At 33.7% G+C, this 17,406-nt stretch overlaps 1 protein-coding gene across 7 annotated transcripts in view; it reads left to right on the forward strand.

The window, feature by feature from the left end:
• NBEA (neurobeachin) overlaps nt 1-17,406 on the forward strand; it is a 685,632-nt gene that overhangs the window by 451,962 nt on the left and 216,264 nt on the right. For all 7 annotated transcript variants that reach the window (XM_088021800.1, XM_088021804.1, XM_088021803.1 and 4 more), the window contains one exon: nt 16,143-16,286. In XM_088021800.1, coding sequence (XP_087877926.1) covers nt 16,143-16,286 — 144 coding nt within the window. The remainder of the gene's footprint in view (nt 1-16,142; nt 16,287-17,406) is intronic.

The following is a 17,406-nucleotide window of genomic DNA, read 5'->3' on the forward strand; positions in this document are numbered from 1 at the left end:
AATTGCACACTCAGACTTAAATATTTTTATGTGTAATTTGATATGTGTACACACACTCGTGTATACTGTGTGAATATACATAATACATGAAATATATATGCACATACGTGTGCTGTTTGTCTTTATATATATATGCACATAATTGTGTATTGAACTGAAACAAATGCCTTATTAATAATCTCATTACATGACATTCTCTATTTTATTACTAGTCTATTCTTTTCAGTCTAAAAAAATAAAATTAAAATAAATCCTGCTACAATATGTCCATTTAAGTTCCCAGTCCTCCATTGGGTTGCAAATAAAGTTTAAAAAAGACCATCTCACATTAAAGATATCATCAACTATCACACTACAGTAGAACTAACCCTAATTTGTCTTTTAAAAACTGTATAACAAATAGAAAACATCAAAATATTTTTGTAATTTAATAAAAAATACTACTATTTTTATTAAATTAATACTTGCTGTCTACCAAGAAGTATAAATAGGACTATTTTGTCCCATTTTTAAGTGCTCTAACAAGTTTAAGTGTGATTTACCATCTCAAAATTTTACAAACTCTATACACTCAGAAAATACCATTAATGAATACTGTTTATACATTTTTGTTATTAGCCACTTTTATTCTTACAATTACTTTTGTTATTATTAGGTTAATTTTCATTTACTTGAGTGTGATAAGTGAGCCATCTGTTTTAAAATTTACCATAGTTTATAACATTCATAACTATTCATGTTCTTGATGGATTAAACAGAGAAAATACTTAATCCTGATAAAAAGAAGATGTGCAAAGCTGTTAAAATTTGTTGTGCAAATAGTCTGTGAATTGATATAACTTAGTAAGAGTCAAACATAGTTAAATAAATACACCATTATTTCATATGAAGCTATTATGCCTAAGATAAAAGTTACAACATAACTTTATATGGTAAAAGTAACTAACAGAAAGATTATACTAGAAAGAAAACTTATAGTTGACCAGTACTATAGGGGATTTCTTTAATCAACAAGAGAGATCACCAAAGGGATTTTTAGCCCCTAAGGATTTAAACTTAACCTGAGGTATTATAATTATGCTTAAAATGAGGTATTATCTTTATGCTTTGTAGAAGAGATTTTTAGAAATACCTACTTCAAGTGGCATGCTTTGTAATACAAACTTAAAATTTTTTAAACTTCATTTCGTATACCCAATAATTTAGACTTTTTTACCAACTCATCCTATTTGAATTCATCCCATTTGAAAATAGAAACATCTAGAGACAATTTGTAACAGAGTTAGGCTAAATTGATACTATTGGTAATAATGAGTTGCCAAGGGTTTAATTATATAGGATCCACATTTTACTACATTCAGCATTCTATAGGTTGCTTTTAAAGAGTCTCTTAGAAAAAAAACTTTTGGTTCTCTATAAAAGTGGAAACTTTGTTTAATTTATAAAATATCTCTATTATTAAAGCATTGTTAAAGCCTATCAGAAACACATTTTAAAATCTTTTACCTTAAAATCTTTTAAGACGTCTGATAGGTTATGGTAACATAGTAACTATTGTTAATGAACCTAAACTGAAAATAGTAGTCTGATTTTGAAATAGATGGAAAATGTAAGTGATCCTAAATATCCTCTGTGTGTGGTATAAGAGTATTTTAAAATATGTAGCAGTTTATGAATTTTAAATACTGAATCATCATCAGTATTCACAACTTACTATCTCTCTTGAGTTGGGGTCTTTGATAGAAGGAAACAGGGGTATGTTTTTATTTTATTCATATCTAGAACAAAGACCACGTGTATGCCATAAAATATTCAGGAAAGCTATATGGTACCCATGCCAGAGTTATTATCACATCATTGTCAGGATTAAGGTCATGTGATGGAAGACAAAGGAGAACTAAAACAGTTCTACCTCCAAAAACAATTTAAGAGCATACTCCTTCAACCTTCATCACAGTTCCCATCAGTGGACTTTTGGAACCATGCAAACAGTAGGTAGGGAGTAAACTATGGAGGATTGTCAAGAGTGAGTGGGAAAGTACTCCCTGGTGTGATCTGTTCATAGAAATAGAAGGAGGTGGGGCACCTGAGTGGCTTAGTCAGTTAAGTGTCCAACACTTGATTTCAGCTCAGGTTATGATCTCGGGGGTTATGAGATCAAGCCCCACATGGGGCTCCATTCTCAGCGGGGAGTCTGCTTGAGATTCTCTCTGCCTCTGCCCCTCCCTCCTTCCATCTCTCTCTCTCTCAAATAAGTAAATAAATCTTAAAAAAAAAAAAAAGAAATAGAAGGAGGAATTACAAACTGCTAAGAGAAAAACGTGATATTGAATCATCCTCCAAACTCTTAATATGCCTCCTAACCCATATATAAAGTATTTCTTCAGAAGAAATAGGAAATAAATATCAGTAATTATTTCAAAGCACTTTATCCAATAAAAATAATTGTTGAAAACCTTAATTGAAAACACATTTTGTATATTTTAAATAAAGCTTTTGTATTCACATATTGCTAAAACATTCATATAAAAGTCAAAACTTCAGCCCATCATCTGGCCACTCTGCCTGCCTTTGCACATTTAAATGTGTTTAAGTATCTTAGAGTCTAGCAGTGGGTAGACTAATACCCAAATGATTGAATGATTGGGTTTGTGTAGACATAGAAAAAGTATATTTTTTGTATAAACCTTCACATTTTGAGAGGGCTTCTAGGACAAATTGAAATTCAATGTGTTCCTTCTTCTATGTTAAATAATTATACTATTTCAATTTCCCTATGCATTCTATCTTGAAAGTTAAGCATTAAATGCACAGAAACTCTGCTATAATCTCTGGTCAAAAAAATTTTTGTATTCCTCTGCATTGTGGCAACAAAATTCTTTTAGGAATGGAAGGATATTTTATGAGTGGAACTTTCAGTATGGCTAGAGTGTTTGAATCAGTGATCAGAGTTTTCAGAATTTTAAACAGGTTGTACAAGCTGAGGAAATAACCTTCAATTACTTCAATAGGGAATACTTACATGGCCATCAGAGCAGTCCCTGGATTTGAATACTGGTCAGGTCTCTCTGTTCATTCCTGGTATACTCAGTTTCAAGACTCTGAGCCTGGACTCATGTAATAGAACTGAAACTGAACTAGCAGACTTAATATTTTATTTAAAATTTTTAGAATCACTTGATTTTTTCCTAAATTCAAACATTTCGATTAAATTGTAGTTAAACTTTCATGGGATGGGCAAAAATATTTAGCCATAATTTGGACATTCTTTTCAGACAATTTATGTGGAGCCACAAAGCAAATATCTTAACAGGGCTTTCTTTTATTTGAGCAAATAATCAAATCGGATATATTTTCAAGAAGACAAAAAGGACAATAATTTTGTTTCATACTGACTTTGGAAAGCTTTCCCTCCGATTTCATTATAAAAACTTTTAGTTGACCTTTTTCTGTTAGAAAACATCCTTAATACTGATGGAGTTTTTCATGCTTCTTAGTAATGCTAATGAGTTGAATAATTTATGAGGTTGTCATGTGCAAAAGATTTGGTGTGATTTGATATACTTTCAGCCTTGGTGTTGGAATGTGATTAATAAAAACCTAGAGGCATGTGATTTTTTTTCCTGATGTTTAATGTTCTAATTTTGTATGTATTAAGTATGTTATTTAGGTGTTTTCTAATAGTAAAATTTCATATAAGTGCAAATTTAATTGATGACTAGGAATTTTACAGACCATAAGGAAGAATATAAGGAAAATGTTTTAAAACTCATAAATACATCTTCTGACTTGCAGGATTTTCTTCTTCAGGGCAAATTAGCTAATGAGGAAATGATTGAAAAGGGAGGTTTTGTATATTTATATGTTTAAATAAAACCTCGACTGGTCAACTCGTAGTATATTTCTGGTGCTTAAAGATGATGCTGTCAAAGGATAGTGCAAAATCTTAATAAGTTCGGTTGTCTTTGTTGACTGTCAATTATCATTTAGGACTCTGTTTCCCTTGCATAAAATTATAGTGGAACAATGTTTCATCAAAGCCTAAGATCGCAAGCTCCCCCATGTCTGTGATCAAAGACATCATCTTAAATAGGTCTGATCAGGCATTGCAGAAGAGGGCAGGCTGCTTCAGCTGGAAGAAAAAAAAACATGGAGCAAAGATGACAAAGTTAATCAGTCATTTCTTTGGCAATAAATAATAAGATATGCTGAGAACTGCAAATGAGAACATCCTTAGGTTCCTCAGAGATGTGTCTGCTTAACACCTGATTTATCTAAGCTTGTGAAGCCATCAAGACATGACCTTGATGAATAAAAAGCAGCTCTGTAATGAATGTGGAATTAAATTAGTTTTGATGGTATATGCATGGCTACTGTAATGTGCTACTTGCAGAAATAAGGAAAGCGCTGAGAATAAAAAATTCTAATGCATCTATAAAAATTGTTGAGAAAAAAGCGAATTATCTGACTTCGTTTTAAGAGTTTATAATTATTATCATATTTGAGAAATATGATTTGGTTTTTTTACTAAATAGCCTATTGTTTGTCTTTTGTAGAAACACTAGCAAACATCTTACTGTTCATTGAATACTCCATTTTAATTGGTATATTATTAATTGACTCTCCATACCTGGAAGGAACTAGGTGATCTGATTATAGTTAAAATAATTCACTGAAAAGTGAATGATGTGAACTCTTTGAAAAGAGAGGGAGAAAAAGAAATGCAGGGGACCATCTTTCACTCTTTTTGGTGCCACTGTCATATTTTAATATCATAACATTGTCTTCGTCCTGTGTTCTTTTTCTTTTTTTAAGATTTTTTTCTTTATTTATTGGTTTGAGAGAGAGAGCGAGTGAAAGCAGGAACAGGGGAGAGGGCCAGAGGGAGAGGGAGAAGCAAACTCCCCACTGAGCAGGGACCCTGAGATCATGACCTGAGTCCAAGGCAGACGCTTAACTGACTGAGCCACCAGGCGCTTCTTCACCCTTTGGTTCTTATAGTCTCTTAAAATAATTAAAACAGATTATATAAATACTAAGTTATAAGGTATGCTTATCAAATGCATTTTACAGACTATATAGCATTTTTGTATCAACAAATGTTCTAACAACTCCCTGTTTTGTGTTGAAGATTCATATGGTAGGCTTTAAACGGATTCAGAAAAATCAAATAACTTTATTAATTTAAGAGCATTCACTGAATATCTTCTACATGCCACACATGTGCTAGATGCTGGCTTCAGAGTTTGAGACAGTTTCTACCTTCTAAGTGCACATAGTGTAGTGCGGTGCTTTGTAACAAGAGGTGGAGGTGCACATGTGTTACCAGCATCTACTGAACAGAGACTGCTGCTAAAATATCCTGTCATGCACAGGACAGTTTCCACAGAACAATGACAGCAACAGAAATCCAGCCCTAAATGTCACTAGTCCCGGGGTCGAAAAATCCTGGTCTACTGGAGAGAAATAGTTATCATAGAGGTAGTAGTTCATAAAGGAGCACAGTGAGAGTGGGAGAGTCTGGTGGGTTGGAGTAGACTTCATAGAAGTAATTACTTAGAAACTGTCTTGAGAGATTAGGAATTTACCAGATGAGCCAGGAATGGTGGTAGTAACAGAAATTACCAAGACATGAAGCCATAAAAGAGCTTAACTTATTCCTTTGAATGGCCTCAATATTTTACATTTTGTGATAGGCCACTTTGTAAAGATTTCAGAAAATACTTGACTTTGGATGTGTCATAATCTGAGATATAAACCATTTGAAAACAGGAAATGTTTTCTATTTCTATTTCTATTTATTCCATTTAGAGTATCCACATTAATTCAATTCTATGTATTTAGTTGCTGGGTTTTTTTCACTGCTTTTTTTTATTTAATTTGATAATTGATTACTTTCAAGGTATACATACAGTATTTTAGCCACATCTTTTCATCATTTTCAGTAATAGCATTGAAGGATGGGATTCCTACGAAATAGGTTTTACAGATATGGTATTTTCAAATTCTGAAATGTATTTTTTATGTCTGCACTTTATTTCCACTTAGAGCATCGAAGGCTGTTTAAGATAGGGAGCTGACAAAATTATATTACTGCTGAGTGGCATAGAACTGTTCATAATCTTACTTATATTCTTTTAGACTCATTTTTCATAAAGTATATGCACAGTTGCATTTAGAAATAGTTACAATGCACTATGATAAATATTTTTATTGAAATGTATTAAAATGCTATCTGAGCTCACTGAAGGGGTTTGCCTAACTGAAGAAATAAATTTTAGCTGGACTTGAAAGGGTGAATGGAGATCTTCCCAAGCCAGTAGGTGAGATGGTGGCCATGTGGAGCAAGGGACCACACAACACAACATAATGTGTCCGGGGAATGCAAGATGGTGGCGTGGGATGGAACACAGGATGGTATGGGGAAATGGTACAAAATGAGGCTAAAAGGCCTGTTGGAGGCCATATTGTACAAGGATTTGTCAATAGACAAACGGATTTTTATCTGAGAAAATGACAGACCCAGAGAAGTTAGGTGATATGCTAACTAGTAAGTGGTAGAGAGAACAAAAACTCAATCTCAGTACCCTTCTCTTACTATATAGTGTGTTACTGTCAGTACACTTGGAATTTTCTTAACTGCAGGAGCATTATTGAGCTTTTCCCCGCTTTAAAGTTTACCTGTTAAATTTTGGCTTACTCTTGTAGCCTATAGAGACATACAATCCATAAAGACATATCAGTACGCACTATAGTACAGTAGTATCATTTACAGCATGCACTTCCTGTGTCATTTACAAAAATGTATTTTAAAATGTTCTGAGTGTTTTTAAAAGTGCTTTAAATAACCTATATCAGCCCCACCTCTTAGCTATTCCATTTTTTTATAATTAGAAAGCAATTTTTATTAATTAATAGTTTTTTCTTCCATGTCTCTGAGCCAGTTGCTTATCTAACCGAAATATCTCCTATTCCCATTTCCCAGGGTTTTAAAGTAAATTTTCCACACCAAAGTGTGTAACAGGCTTTTCAAAGAAAAACCAAGCATCATTCCCCAGGTTGATGCCACCCAGTGCCAGGGAAAGCGTGCCCACCCTCTCCTCTAAGTTGTCTGAATCATCTTTTCTTTAATTCCCAGTATTGCCAGAACTTTCTTCCAGGCTACTACTCATCTGCCATCTACTCCTCCTGACTCATGATGCAAGGTTTCTTTAATTCTTTTTTCTTTCTTTCTTCCTTCCTTTCTTCCTTCCTTCTTTCCTTCCTGAAGAGAAACATGCTCATTGTAGAAAATCTAGAAAATGCCAGAAAAGCACAGAATGAGGATAAAAGCCACTATAGAACCATGTAAATTAGCTGTCTTTGCTGTTTTCGATGGACTTTATTTCATACTACTCTTTTTCTAAGCGCATTTTAACATAGGAGCCAAACGCTATGCTGTGTACTCAAATAATCACAAAGATGAATAATGCATCATCTCTGCTCTGTATGATATTTAGAGGGTTCCAAACTGCCCCAAGTTTTCTATATGTTTTAGCACTTTTTCCCACAAGTAAAGTGTGCCATGTGATTTTTAATATAATAAAATCCTAGTTCAAATATTTAAAAATTACCCTAACTTCATGGCTAATCAAAACGCTACCAAGTAATATCCCGTCTAAAATGCACAGGGATTCCACATTTATCATCATGTATATTCTTAAAATAATGGTTTATCAAATTTCCTTTAAAAAGCACAGAATGCAGTTTTCTACATTCACTCCATTAAGAAGCTTATTAAGTTAGCATTTTATACTTATATAGTGCTGCACTTAAATTCAATAATATTTTCTTGCACCTTTTTAATTGCATTTTTTTCAGTTTAAAAATGCTGTTTGAGAATATCCCCTTTGTTGGCCTGCTCTAAGAAATATTGCTTACATATGAATATTTTGAATTAGGAATAAATGAAATTCCATTTTTGCTGTCAGAACCAAATTGTAAAAATGCATTGCATGTCTTGGAAAATCAGTATACTCTATTAGCAGGCCTGTCAATATAAAAAGTGCATTCCATTTCCACCTCTTGCTCTAATAACCTTTTCTGTGTTACTCTGAGGCAGTTCACATAATCAGAGTATATTGTCAGCTTACTGGAGTTGGGGAAGCATGAAATGAAAATCACGTTAATATTGATCCAATTCTTTTACTTGCAAGTGTCCTTGATGTCCTTTTCCACTGAGCAATAACTGTTGATGTTAGGCAGCCATTTTCTTATTTTATTTCTTATAGTCCAGTAAATCGTTTACAAGCATAACTAATCTGAATAAGAATTTACCGCTTAGAATAATTTCTACGAACACTTTATCTTAATTAATGCCCATACTGCTAATTGTACACTTTACCACTGAATATTTTCCTCGAGCTTTCCAGAGAACAGCCTACCTGCAGATATAATGTTTGTCTAGTTTGAAACAAACAAAAGTCTATGCATGTTCTTCATTGGTAAACACACAAAGGATGCTACACTCTAATTTTATGTGATAATAAGGTTGTGCTAAAATGGACCATAAGTAACATCAGTTATTGATTAAGGCAAGGATTACTATTTCTGAATCAAATTCATTATAAATTTGAAGCTGGTATCTTGGGTTTTTGGTTTTTTGGTAGTTTAGATAGTATCTCTTTTGGATTATTCAATATATTATCAGTCAACAAAAATGAAGTGGGAACCACCGTTAAATCTAATGCATTCAGACTAAAGTACCCACTACTAAGAAAGGAGGAATTTGGTGTCTGAACTGTCCAGATTTCTTATCTGTGTTTATTAAATCTGGTCAATAACCATTCAAATTTTTACTTAAAGTGTATTTGAAACAGCAAATAAAAACCATCTATTTCATTTGTGAAAATGCCTGCTTTCATAAGATGATTTTGTGTTGATGAAGTGTCTCCTGACTCAGCATCAAGTGTAAAAGAGAAAAAAGGATACCTGAGACTTGTAGTCATTCTTTTTAGTAGTATTTTCATTCAGTGTCACTAATCGTTTTTTATCATTAGGATGTTTCCACTGCAAAGTCTGGGGTTTTTTTGAATCTTGTTCTATATAAACCATGATTTTTTTTTTCAGTCCTTAGTCTTTAGTAGGTCTTTCTTTTATGTCAGCGTTATTTATGTTTCTTAAGGAAAGAAATACTATGTCCATTTATAAAGTCAAACACAAAATTTAATTTTGAATTTAAATTATTTACAAAGAAAAAGACTTACTTTTTAGTAAACTAGTGAAGTGTATTGTATATATATGTATCTACTGCTTTCAGATCATGTTAAGGTCAGCATAAAATATTTTGAGTCATAGGTTTTTCAATATAGTAAAAAACGTTCTTTCATCTTATCTGAAATGTTCAAAATTACAAAGTTCTCAGTAACAGATTGATTCGTACCTATTATTGCATGATAACATGTCACCATATCTAATGTAATTAGTTGAGAGATACATTTATCTTAAAATATTTCTTTTTAGGAAAATGAAATAATATCACTTAAAGTCACTAAAAGCACTGTTCTATAAAAGCATTTGTTGCTCTGATTTCAGCTTTAATAAGGAAAAAGTAATCTTTATTTTAAAATATCCCAAGGAATTCAATGTCATTAATACTTCTAAAGGAAAGCGTTTAGGTTTGAATATGAATTGCAGCATTTTTTTAATTATTGAAGTATAACTGACATTGAATTGCAGCATTTTATCTTATTTAAATAGGGGTAGATTTATTTAAATAGATTTTTTCAAAACATTTTACAAACTAGAAATATCGTGAAGTGGTGTATACTGGTGTATACTGAAAAGAATTTCTCTTTCACAAAAGAATGTCATTTTGTGAAACTGACTTCCAGATATTTAGAAACATTAGAATTTTTCCTGATGTTACATTTAGATGAAATTGAAATAAAACTGAATTTCTGTTCTGCCCATTTTCTTCAAGTGATGGAAGAGAAGTATAGATTAAATGCATTATCTATGTATAATTCTGTAAAGCAAATTCTGATACCAGCTTTGTTGAGAAAGCTGTTCTTTTCCTTCAGATATCTAAGATATTAAAAACTCTTATATTCTTAACATACCGATATACAAAATCAAAAACACATGTCAAATACATTGATGTTTGTGTAGTTTTATTTAATAATATCTTTAAATGAATATTGTGGCCAATGGGAGGAAACAGTTTTTTAATGTAAGCTGTTTACACTCCATTTAATTTCACAAACACTTCATGGCCCCTGTCTACAAGCTATCCTTCCTGTCTTCGGGGAGCCTACCATCAGTGGAGGAGATGAAGGCTCATATTTCATTGTGCTGACTATAAACAGAGTAATGACAGCATGGCAGAGGGAAAAAGATTAATCCCAACTGAAGGAAAGGAAACCATCACTTGTTGAATACCTGTTGTTTGTTAGGCATTGTACTGAGACCTTACATGCATGAATTATCTTGAGTTTTTTAATCCTCACATCAGCCTGCTTTTTTCTTCCTTTATATAAATCTCAGAAGCATTATTATAAGCAGCAAAGCACTGGCTGTATTCTTGTTCAATTTTAAGTTATATACTTAGTAATCTTGCCGATTTATGTTATTTTACCAAAATTTTAACCATCATTTTGAAAGCTTCTTATATAAATAAGCTTCACACATTTCAAAGTATTTTAATATCCATTGTCTCATTTTAACATTTCAGTAACCCTGTGGGAGTTTGGTTGATAAATATTCCTCTTTCACAGGTTGAGAAACTGAAGTCAAGAGATAGGTCTAAATATCTTTTTAAAATATGTTCTTAATAGATGTTTGGGGAAAAAATAAAGTTAGAATTGCAAAGCTCATATCCAGCATTTACGAGGAGACTATAAAGGACATAAAGAGAGAAATAACTTATGTAGTATGCATATAAAATGATTACCATGTGAATTATGCTTACGTTTTCATGTGGTCATTCAACATTTATTGATTGCCACTTAGATATCTGACACATATCTAATAAGATAATACCCAAATAAAAGACTCCGGAAAAAAACATCAAAAAATCATGATAATATATTTTGACTTGTTTGTAAGATACAAAGTTTATACAGAAAAGGGAGTAATCAACTACACTGAATCTTGAAGGACAAGGCAGGTAAAAGAATTCCATGTAAAAGAAATAACATATGTCAGATTTAAACACTTGAAAAGTGTTGCATGTTTGGGAACAGAAGCGTTCAGCTCTTGGGGATTATAAGATGTGAAGGTACCAAATTGGTAAAATAGGTGAGGTTAAAGAAGTAGGGGCCAGATCATGAGTCATAGACCATGTATTTAATTGTACAGATCAAATAACATTGAAAATGTATTTTTACACAGTACATTCACATTAGATAGACCCATATATGCATACATATATCATTTTTAAACTTAACAAATTAAAACCATATTTCTATACTTAGTGCAAAATAAATAACAATAGCATAAAACTGGTAAGAAGCTGATGTTATGCTAAAATTGGCATGTTATGGGTTTATAGCTTTTCTTTGTGTGCACTAGCCACACATATATAATTTACGGCTTTCTTATTGTGTAAATTTCTTTTTATCTTTATTAGTATAGATGTTTTAGAGCTGTATAGAATATGTATAGGATAATTCTTTAAACAGATAAACTACCATGTAGCCTTTTTCTTTACATTAACTATTTATATTTGTCAATAAAAAAGGACAAATAAAATAACTTCTTCACCTTGCTTGTCCAAATTTGCCAGAGAGACATATTCTCTGAATATTTTTAAGACAAGTTAATGTCTCCAACTTGCCATTTCTATATTTTAACTTATACTTATTTAAAAGATAATAATAATACAAATATAGTAGTAATATTAGAGTATAATAATACCAGAAATGTTTTAGTTCTCTTGTTACGTTGGGTTTAAAATATTATTTGTTTCATGGATCCTGTTTGTTAAAATAAATTTAATGAAAGAAGAACTTTATTTACTTTTGTCTAACACATTATTCTATATTAGATAATGTTTTCACATACAGAGCTACAAGCATATATATTTGCTAAGGAATCTAATGGGTATAGAATATTTTTCTGTAGTTATTTGTCACACGATGTGGAAAATAATGTAAAAATAATTTTGGATCTGGATTAATCTATAATTTGGTGGTATTTTATTACTTCTGAACCTTTCTAATTTATGGCATTTTGATGTTTTCTTAGCAAATAAGTATATATGCCTATCCTATCCAACTTTAGACATAATTCACATTTTCAAATCTAAGTAGGGAGTTCTGGTGGTTTGTAGCATTTGCTTGTTAATTTCTTGATGAACGGCTAAAGAGGCCAAGAAGTGCACTCAGTCCAACATGTCTTGTGAAGATACATGATCTCAAATAAATTCTCTTCCCAATCAGATTTTGATTTGTTGGGTGTTAAACCAATTCTTTCTAAGGACAGTGTTTATAAGCCTTGTAATGAGACAGCCCTTTGAGACCTTACCTCTTTTTGCTTGTAATTTTGATGAATGAAACTCTAATTCATAAAAGATATTGTGATTGAGAAGCACCTTTGGATCTTGTACACTTTAATTTAGATAAATGTTTCGTGCAGTACCATAAAATCAGGAAGTTTACTGAGCTACAAACTGATAACACTTCAGCAGGGATGGTGAGTTCAGTGTGTCGGTATGGATCATTTTACTATATATCTTTTAAGGGCATACCTGTTTTACTGTTTTAAAACCAGAGAGGATAAAATTGAAAGCTTAATGTACGTTTCAGAGCTCAACTTCCTTTCATTACGTTTACTTTATTTGTAGATTTTAATTTTAATAACACAAGAGTATTGTAAAGCTTTTTTCTTAATGACAACACAGATAAAACATGGTTGTCCACAAGGGAAAATTTGTTTTATCAGGCTGACTCATACTTAAAGAGTTTTATTGATTATTTCATATAAAGAATCAAGTTTCCTTTGTGTAAATACATAAATTCTCCAATTTGTCCCCAAACTGGAGGCAAATTACCAAGACTCTCTGAGAAATCTTAGGATTTTCAGATTAAGAAGTATCCAGAGGTAACTTTCATGTCTCAGTTTATTCATTTGTTCTGCATATATGTGGGCTCGCTCTGTGCCAGGCATTGTGCTAAGAACTGAGAATACAAAGACAGAAGCACGTTGCCAGTGATCAAGGAGCTTTCAGGCTATTCCGAGACAACAAGCCAGCAACCAATTACAGGACCTATAACTACAGTAACAGGATTTATAAGGTGTGGTGGAAGGGTCAGGGAAAGAGCACACAAACTTACCTTAAGAAATCAGAGAAGAGAACACAGAGTGGGTAGACTTGAATTCCATTCCGCGACTGTTTGTTACACATTTGCTGGGTGCCTCACACTGAGGCTGCAGAAATGAGGCCAGAGCTCAGTGGAGAAGACAAACACATAACAGATAACACCTGTCCAGTGTGGTAGAGTTCTGTGTCAACGGTGAAAATACAGAGCAATTGGCTAGGAAAGGCACCTAAAGGAGGTGAGTTTGGGAGATCACATAGGAATGAGCCCCAAAAAGGAAGAAGAAAGGAACATACCATACAGTAGGAATAATATTAGCCCAGGTAAATAGGTCTGAGGACCTATTTTGGAAGCTATAATAGGTTCAGTATTGCTGATGGAGTGAGAAAAGATAATGCAAAGCTGGTAATGGGAGGATAAAAGGCCTTGCCCAGCAATGCCAAGGAGTTTAGATTTGGACTCCTAGCATACAAGCCTTGCATTGAGTGTTGTTGATTGGAAGGAAACATTATGCAGCAGGAAAATATCCTCCACTTATTTTTGCTTTGTAATAATCACTCTGACAAAAATGTGGGGGATGGTGTGAATAATGGAGCTATCGAAGACCTCCAGACCAAAAGAGTGGTGGCCTGAGCCGGGGCCATGGCAGTCACCTTCCAGGATGACCCCTAGGTTTGTGGCTTAAGTAAGTGGGTTGATCAAAACTGAGGGAGGTGGAGAAGCAATAGATGATTCATTCAGTTAGGGAAATGTGGACTTAGGAGTATCCAGCTGCAGATGTCTAATAGCAATATGACTATAAAGACCTCAAGAGAGGCTTCTCGGTTATTAGTGATTGGATTCACCTCTTTTGTTCTCAAATGATGCAAGCTCTGAGTTTCTCAAATTAAGTTACTACCCAAGAAGCAAACAAGTTATAAAGCTAGCCACCCCCAGAAGTGTTCTGTTTTACTGGCTTTATATCATCAAGAAACCAAATAAAATTAAGATAAGGTTCTGGAGCATTCAGTAATCAGTCCTCAGTCTCTTATTCCAGAAGTAAGAATCATCTGTGGGCCAGTGAAAGAAAAATATACATATAACCTATTTAATGCCCCTCACCTCCCACGTAGCATTGAGTTGTAATAATACTGTTTGTTTCTGGAGTACTTACCAAAATATACATTTAACAATTATTACTTTATGCAGTTATGCTATATATATATTTTTAGCCATGCTTTCTAAATGCTATTATCCTGTAAGAGCTAGGATGACAGACCCTACCTCTGTGACAATAACATTCTACGGTGCTTTTGTGGCATGACTGTGTTCCTCATGTGGTTTTTACTCCTGTATGTGCTACTTATTAATGTTTTAGCAAACAGAATTGGCTCTGCATCGCTGACAAAAAGAAGCGTGCAAGTTGCAATGAAAGAGGCTAACACTTTTGCAATGCAACACAGACAGACCCCTTAACAGTCCCTAGAACTGTGATACAACACCACCACACAGGAGTGATTTATTAGGCTCCCATTTTCAGGAATATATCCACCACACCTAATGAAATGTGTGGGTATTTTCCCAGGAAATGCTGCCTCCTTGAAACCTATATACTAATACTACAGCTAGAACACAGTAAATATTACATTTTCTTTGGGGCTGAATTCCAGCCTCAAGTGATACGAAATAAAGATATTTTTAGCTAAATATACAAATACATATAAATATATATGTATTTATATAAATAAATAAATATATATATATATATATATAATTTGCTGTTCAGATAATTTTAGAGTCATCATCACCTGCCAAAGCAGGTGGCTGAAGTGGCTATTCTTAAAATACTGAAATATAATGTTGAAATTTAAATATTGAATTATATCTCTTAATGAGTCAAATCCATGAGGGATTCAACTGCATTGTAATTTCTAACCTTTACACTGATTGACATGCTAATGCTGGGTCAGCTTTGGCTGTATTTCAGTTTTTCTGACTTACTTTGTTTTTGTATGTTTGGCCTTCTGTACTATTTTTTTTAAAGATTTTATTTATTTATTTGAGAGAGAGAATGAGAGAGAGAGAGAGAACATGAGAGGGGGGAGGGTCAGAGGGAGAAACAGACTCCCTGTTGAGCAGGGAGCCCGATGCGGGACTCGATCCCGGGACTCCAGGATCATGACCTGAGCCGAAGGTGGTCACTTAACCAACTGAGCCACCCAGGCGCCCCCTGTACTATTTTATCTAACAAAATAAGGCTATCAGTTTCAAAGAACATTATTGCTTTCACTGACTATTAAGGAAATAGCTGCTGTGCAACACATTTGGTGTCTCCATCATTCCTAACTTCACCCGTTTGTAGCTTCCCAGTGACAACCACTGCACTCTTCAAATGTGGACACATTCTTGTTTTCTTCACACTTATCTACTTTCAAAAATGATCTGATCAATTGATTTTCTAATTCACACAAAAGTATAATTGTGTACTTTTATGTATCAGAAAACCAAGTTTGTGGTGAGGTGCAGATTTTTTATAGAAAGTGGTGATCTTAGAGCCCCAAGACATGGATTTGTAGTCTTTTTCTCTACCACCGGCCAACTCCTAGGTCCCTCAGTGAGGAATGGGATTTCTCAGCCTTTCTCCTCCTCTGTAAAAGAAGGGTAGGTGATTGATTACACCCCCCTGTCTTAGGATCAAGAATAAGATTATTTGTGAACACCAAACAAGATAAAGAAGGTAAAAATGTTCTGTAATTGTAAACTCATACATAAATGCAGCATATAATTATAAGTAATAGGTTATTTTTAATACTAAAAGCCAAACAATCATAATAACCTAAATTGTTGTATTTCCTTTGTGACTAGGCACTGAAGAAGATGTGGTAAAGTCCAAGAAAGCCTTCAGAAGTCAAGCAATAGTGAATCAAAATGCAGAGACAGAACTTATGCTGGAAGGAGATGATGATGCAGTCAGTCTCCTGCAGGAGAAAGAAATCGACAATCTTGCAGGTAAATGTTTAAATATCTTTCTTCTATTTGTTGTCAGTAAGAAATACAAAGTTCCCAAATTTAAGATCTATCTCCTGGCGAATGAGTTGGTGCCAGTGGTTGGAACAATGCCGAATTATGTGAACATTAATAATTTACTTCATCTCACTTCTAGTATTGGAGAGAGGAAAGTACCTATCAAACAAATATGTATTTTACTAATAATAAATGAATGGCTGCATCTGCTTTCTTTGTAATGAGGAGCAACTTTTTAATATAGGAAAAATAGCATATAGCAGAAGTTGTCCCTCTAACTGCCTAGATAATTGGAAGGGGAGACAGAATGATAGACTCATTGACTTATGAGTGACTCTAGCCTGCTAACAGCCATGAAGAATGGCCACTTCAGCCAGCAGACACTCGAATTTGCCATTTCTTCCCTGCTGCCACTCTTTGGAATGTCCCTGGTGTTTTTCTGTATACCTGCACTGCTGATCTTCACCATTAGCAGACAATGCTTGTTTTCGCCTTGTCCTGGTGCTGGTCTAATGTCAATTGAGAGCAGTATCTGCAGTGACCATGTGGGATATGGATATATGGATATATGCATTGGACCATGACCTTATTTGGGTTTTAAACCATCTTTGTGAATCTGATGAAAACAGATTGCTTCATGAAGGTGCACGTATAATTTTAAACACAATTTCGGAGGGTTCACTGACCCCTGGAAACCAGTCCATAGAACCATATCATAGATCTCAAGGTAAAAACTCCTGCTTTAGAGTCTCAAGAAGTGGCTGCGTCTTACCTCAATTCTGTATTTTCAGCCCATACAACGTTGGGGTGGCAGATAGCAATAGAGAAGTGGACTTGTACTCATCATTCGGTTTACAAAATAGCACTCCTGTTTCCAGAAGTTTGCTGAAAATTATCTGGCATGCTTTATGAAAGCCTCCAATGATGTTTCTACCAGTTAGAGATTTCTCTTTTTATCAAAGAGATGTTCTTGTTCATTGTAAACTAGAGATGGCAACTTATTCTCCCTCTTCTAGAAAATGTTTCATAAGGTTACTCAAATGCCAGCTCCTGGATATACCTATATCACTCACATTTCTGTATCATGAAAATTATTTGTCCTATT

The sequence above is a fragment of the Eumetopias jubatus genome, unplaced genomic scaffold (genome assembly GCF_037043125.1).
Source record: "Eumetopias jubatus isolate StellerSeaLion01/CBP00866 unplaced genomic scaffold, mEumJub1_p1.0 scaffold_3, whole genome shotgun sequence".
Taxonomy (NCBI): domain Eukaryota; kingdom Metazoa; phylum Chordata; class Mammalia; order Carnivora; family Otariidae; genus Eumetopias; species Eumetopias jubatus.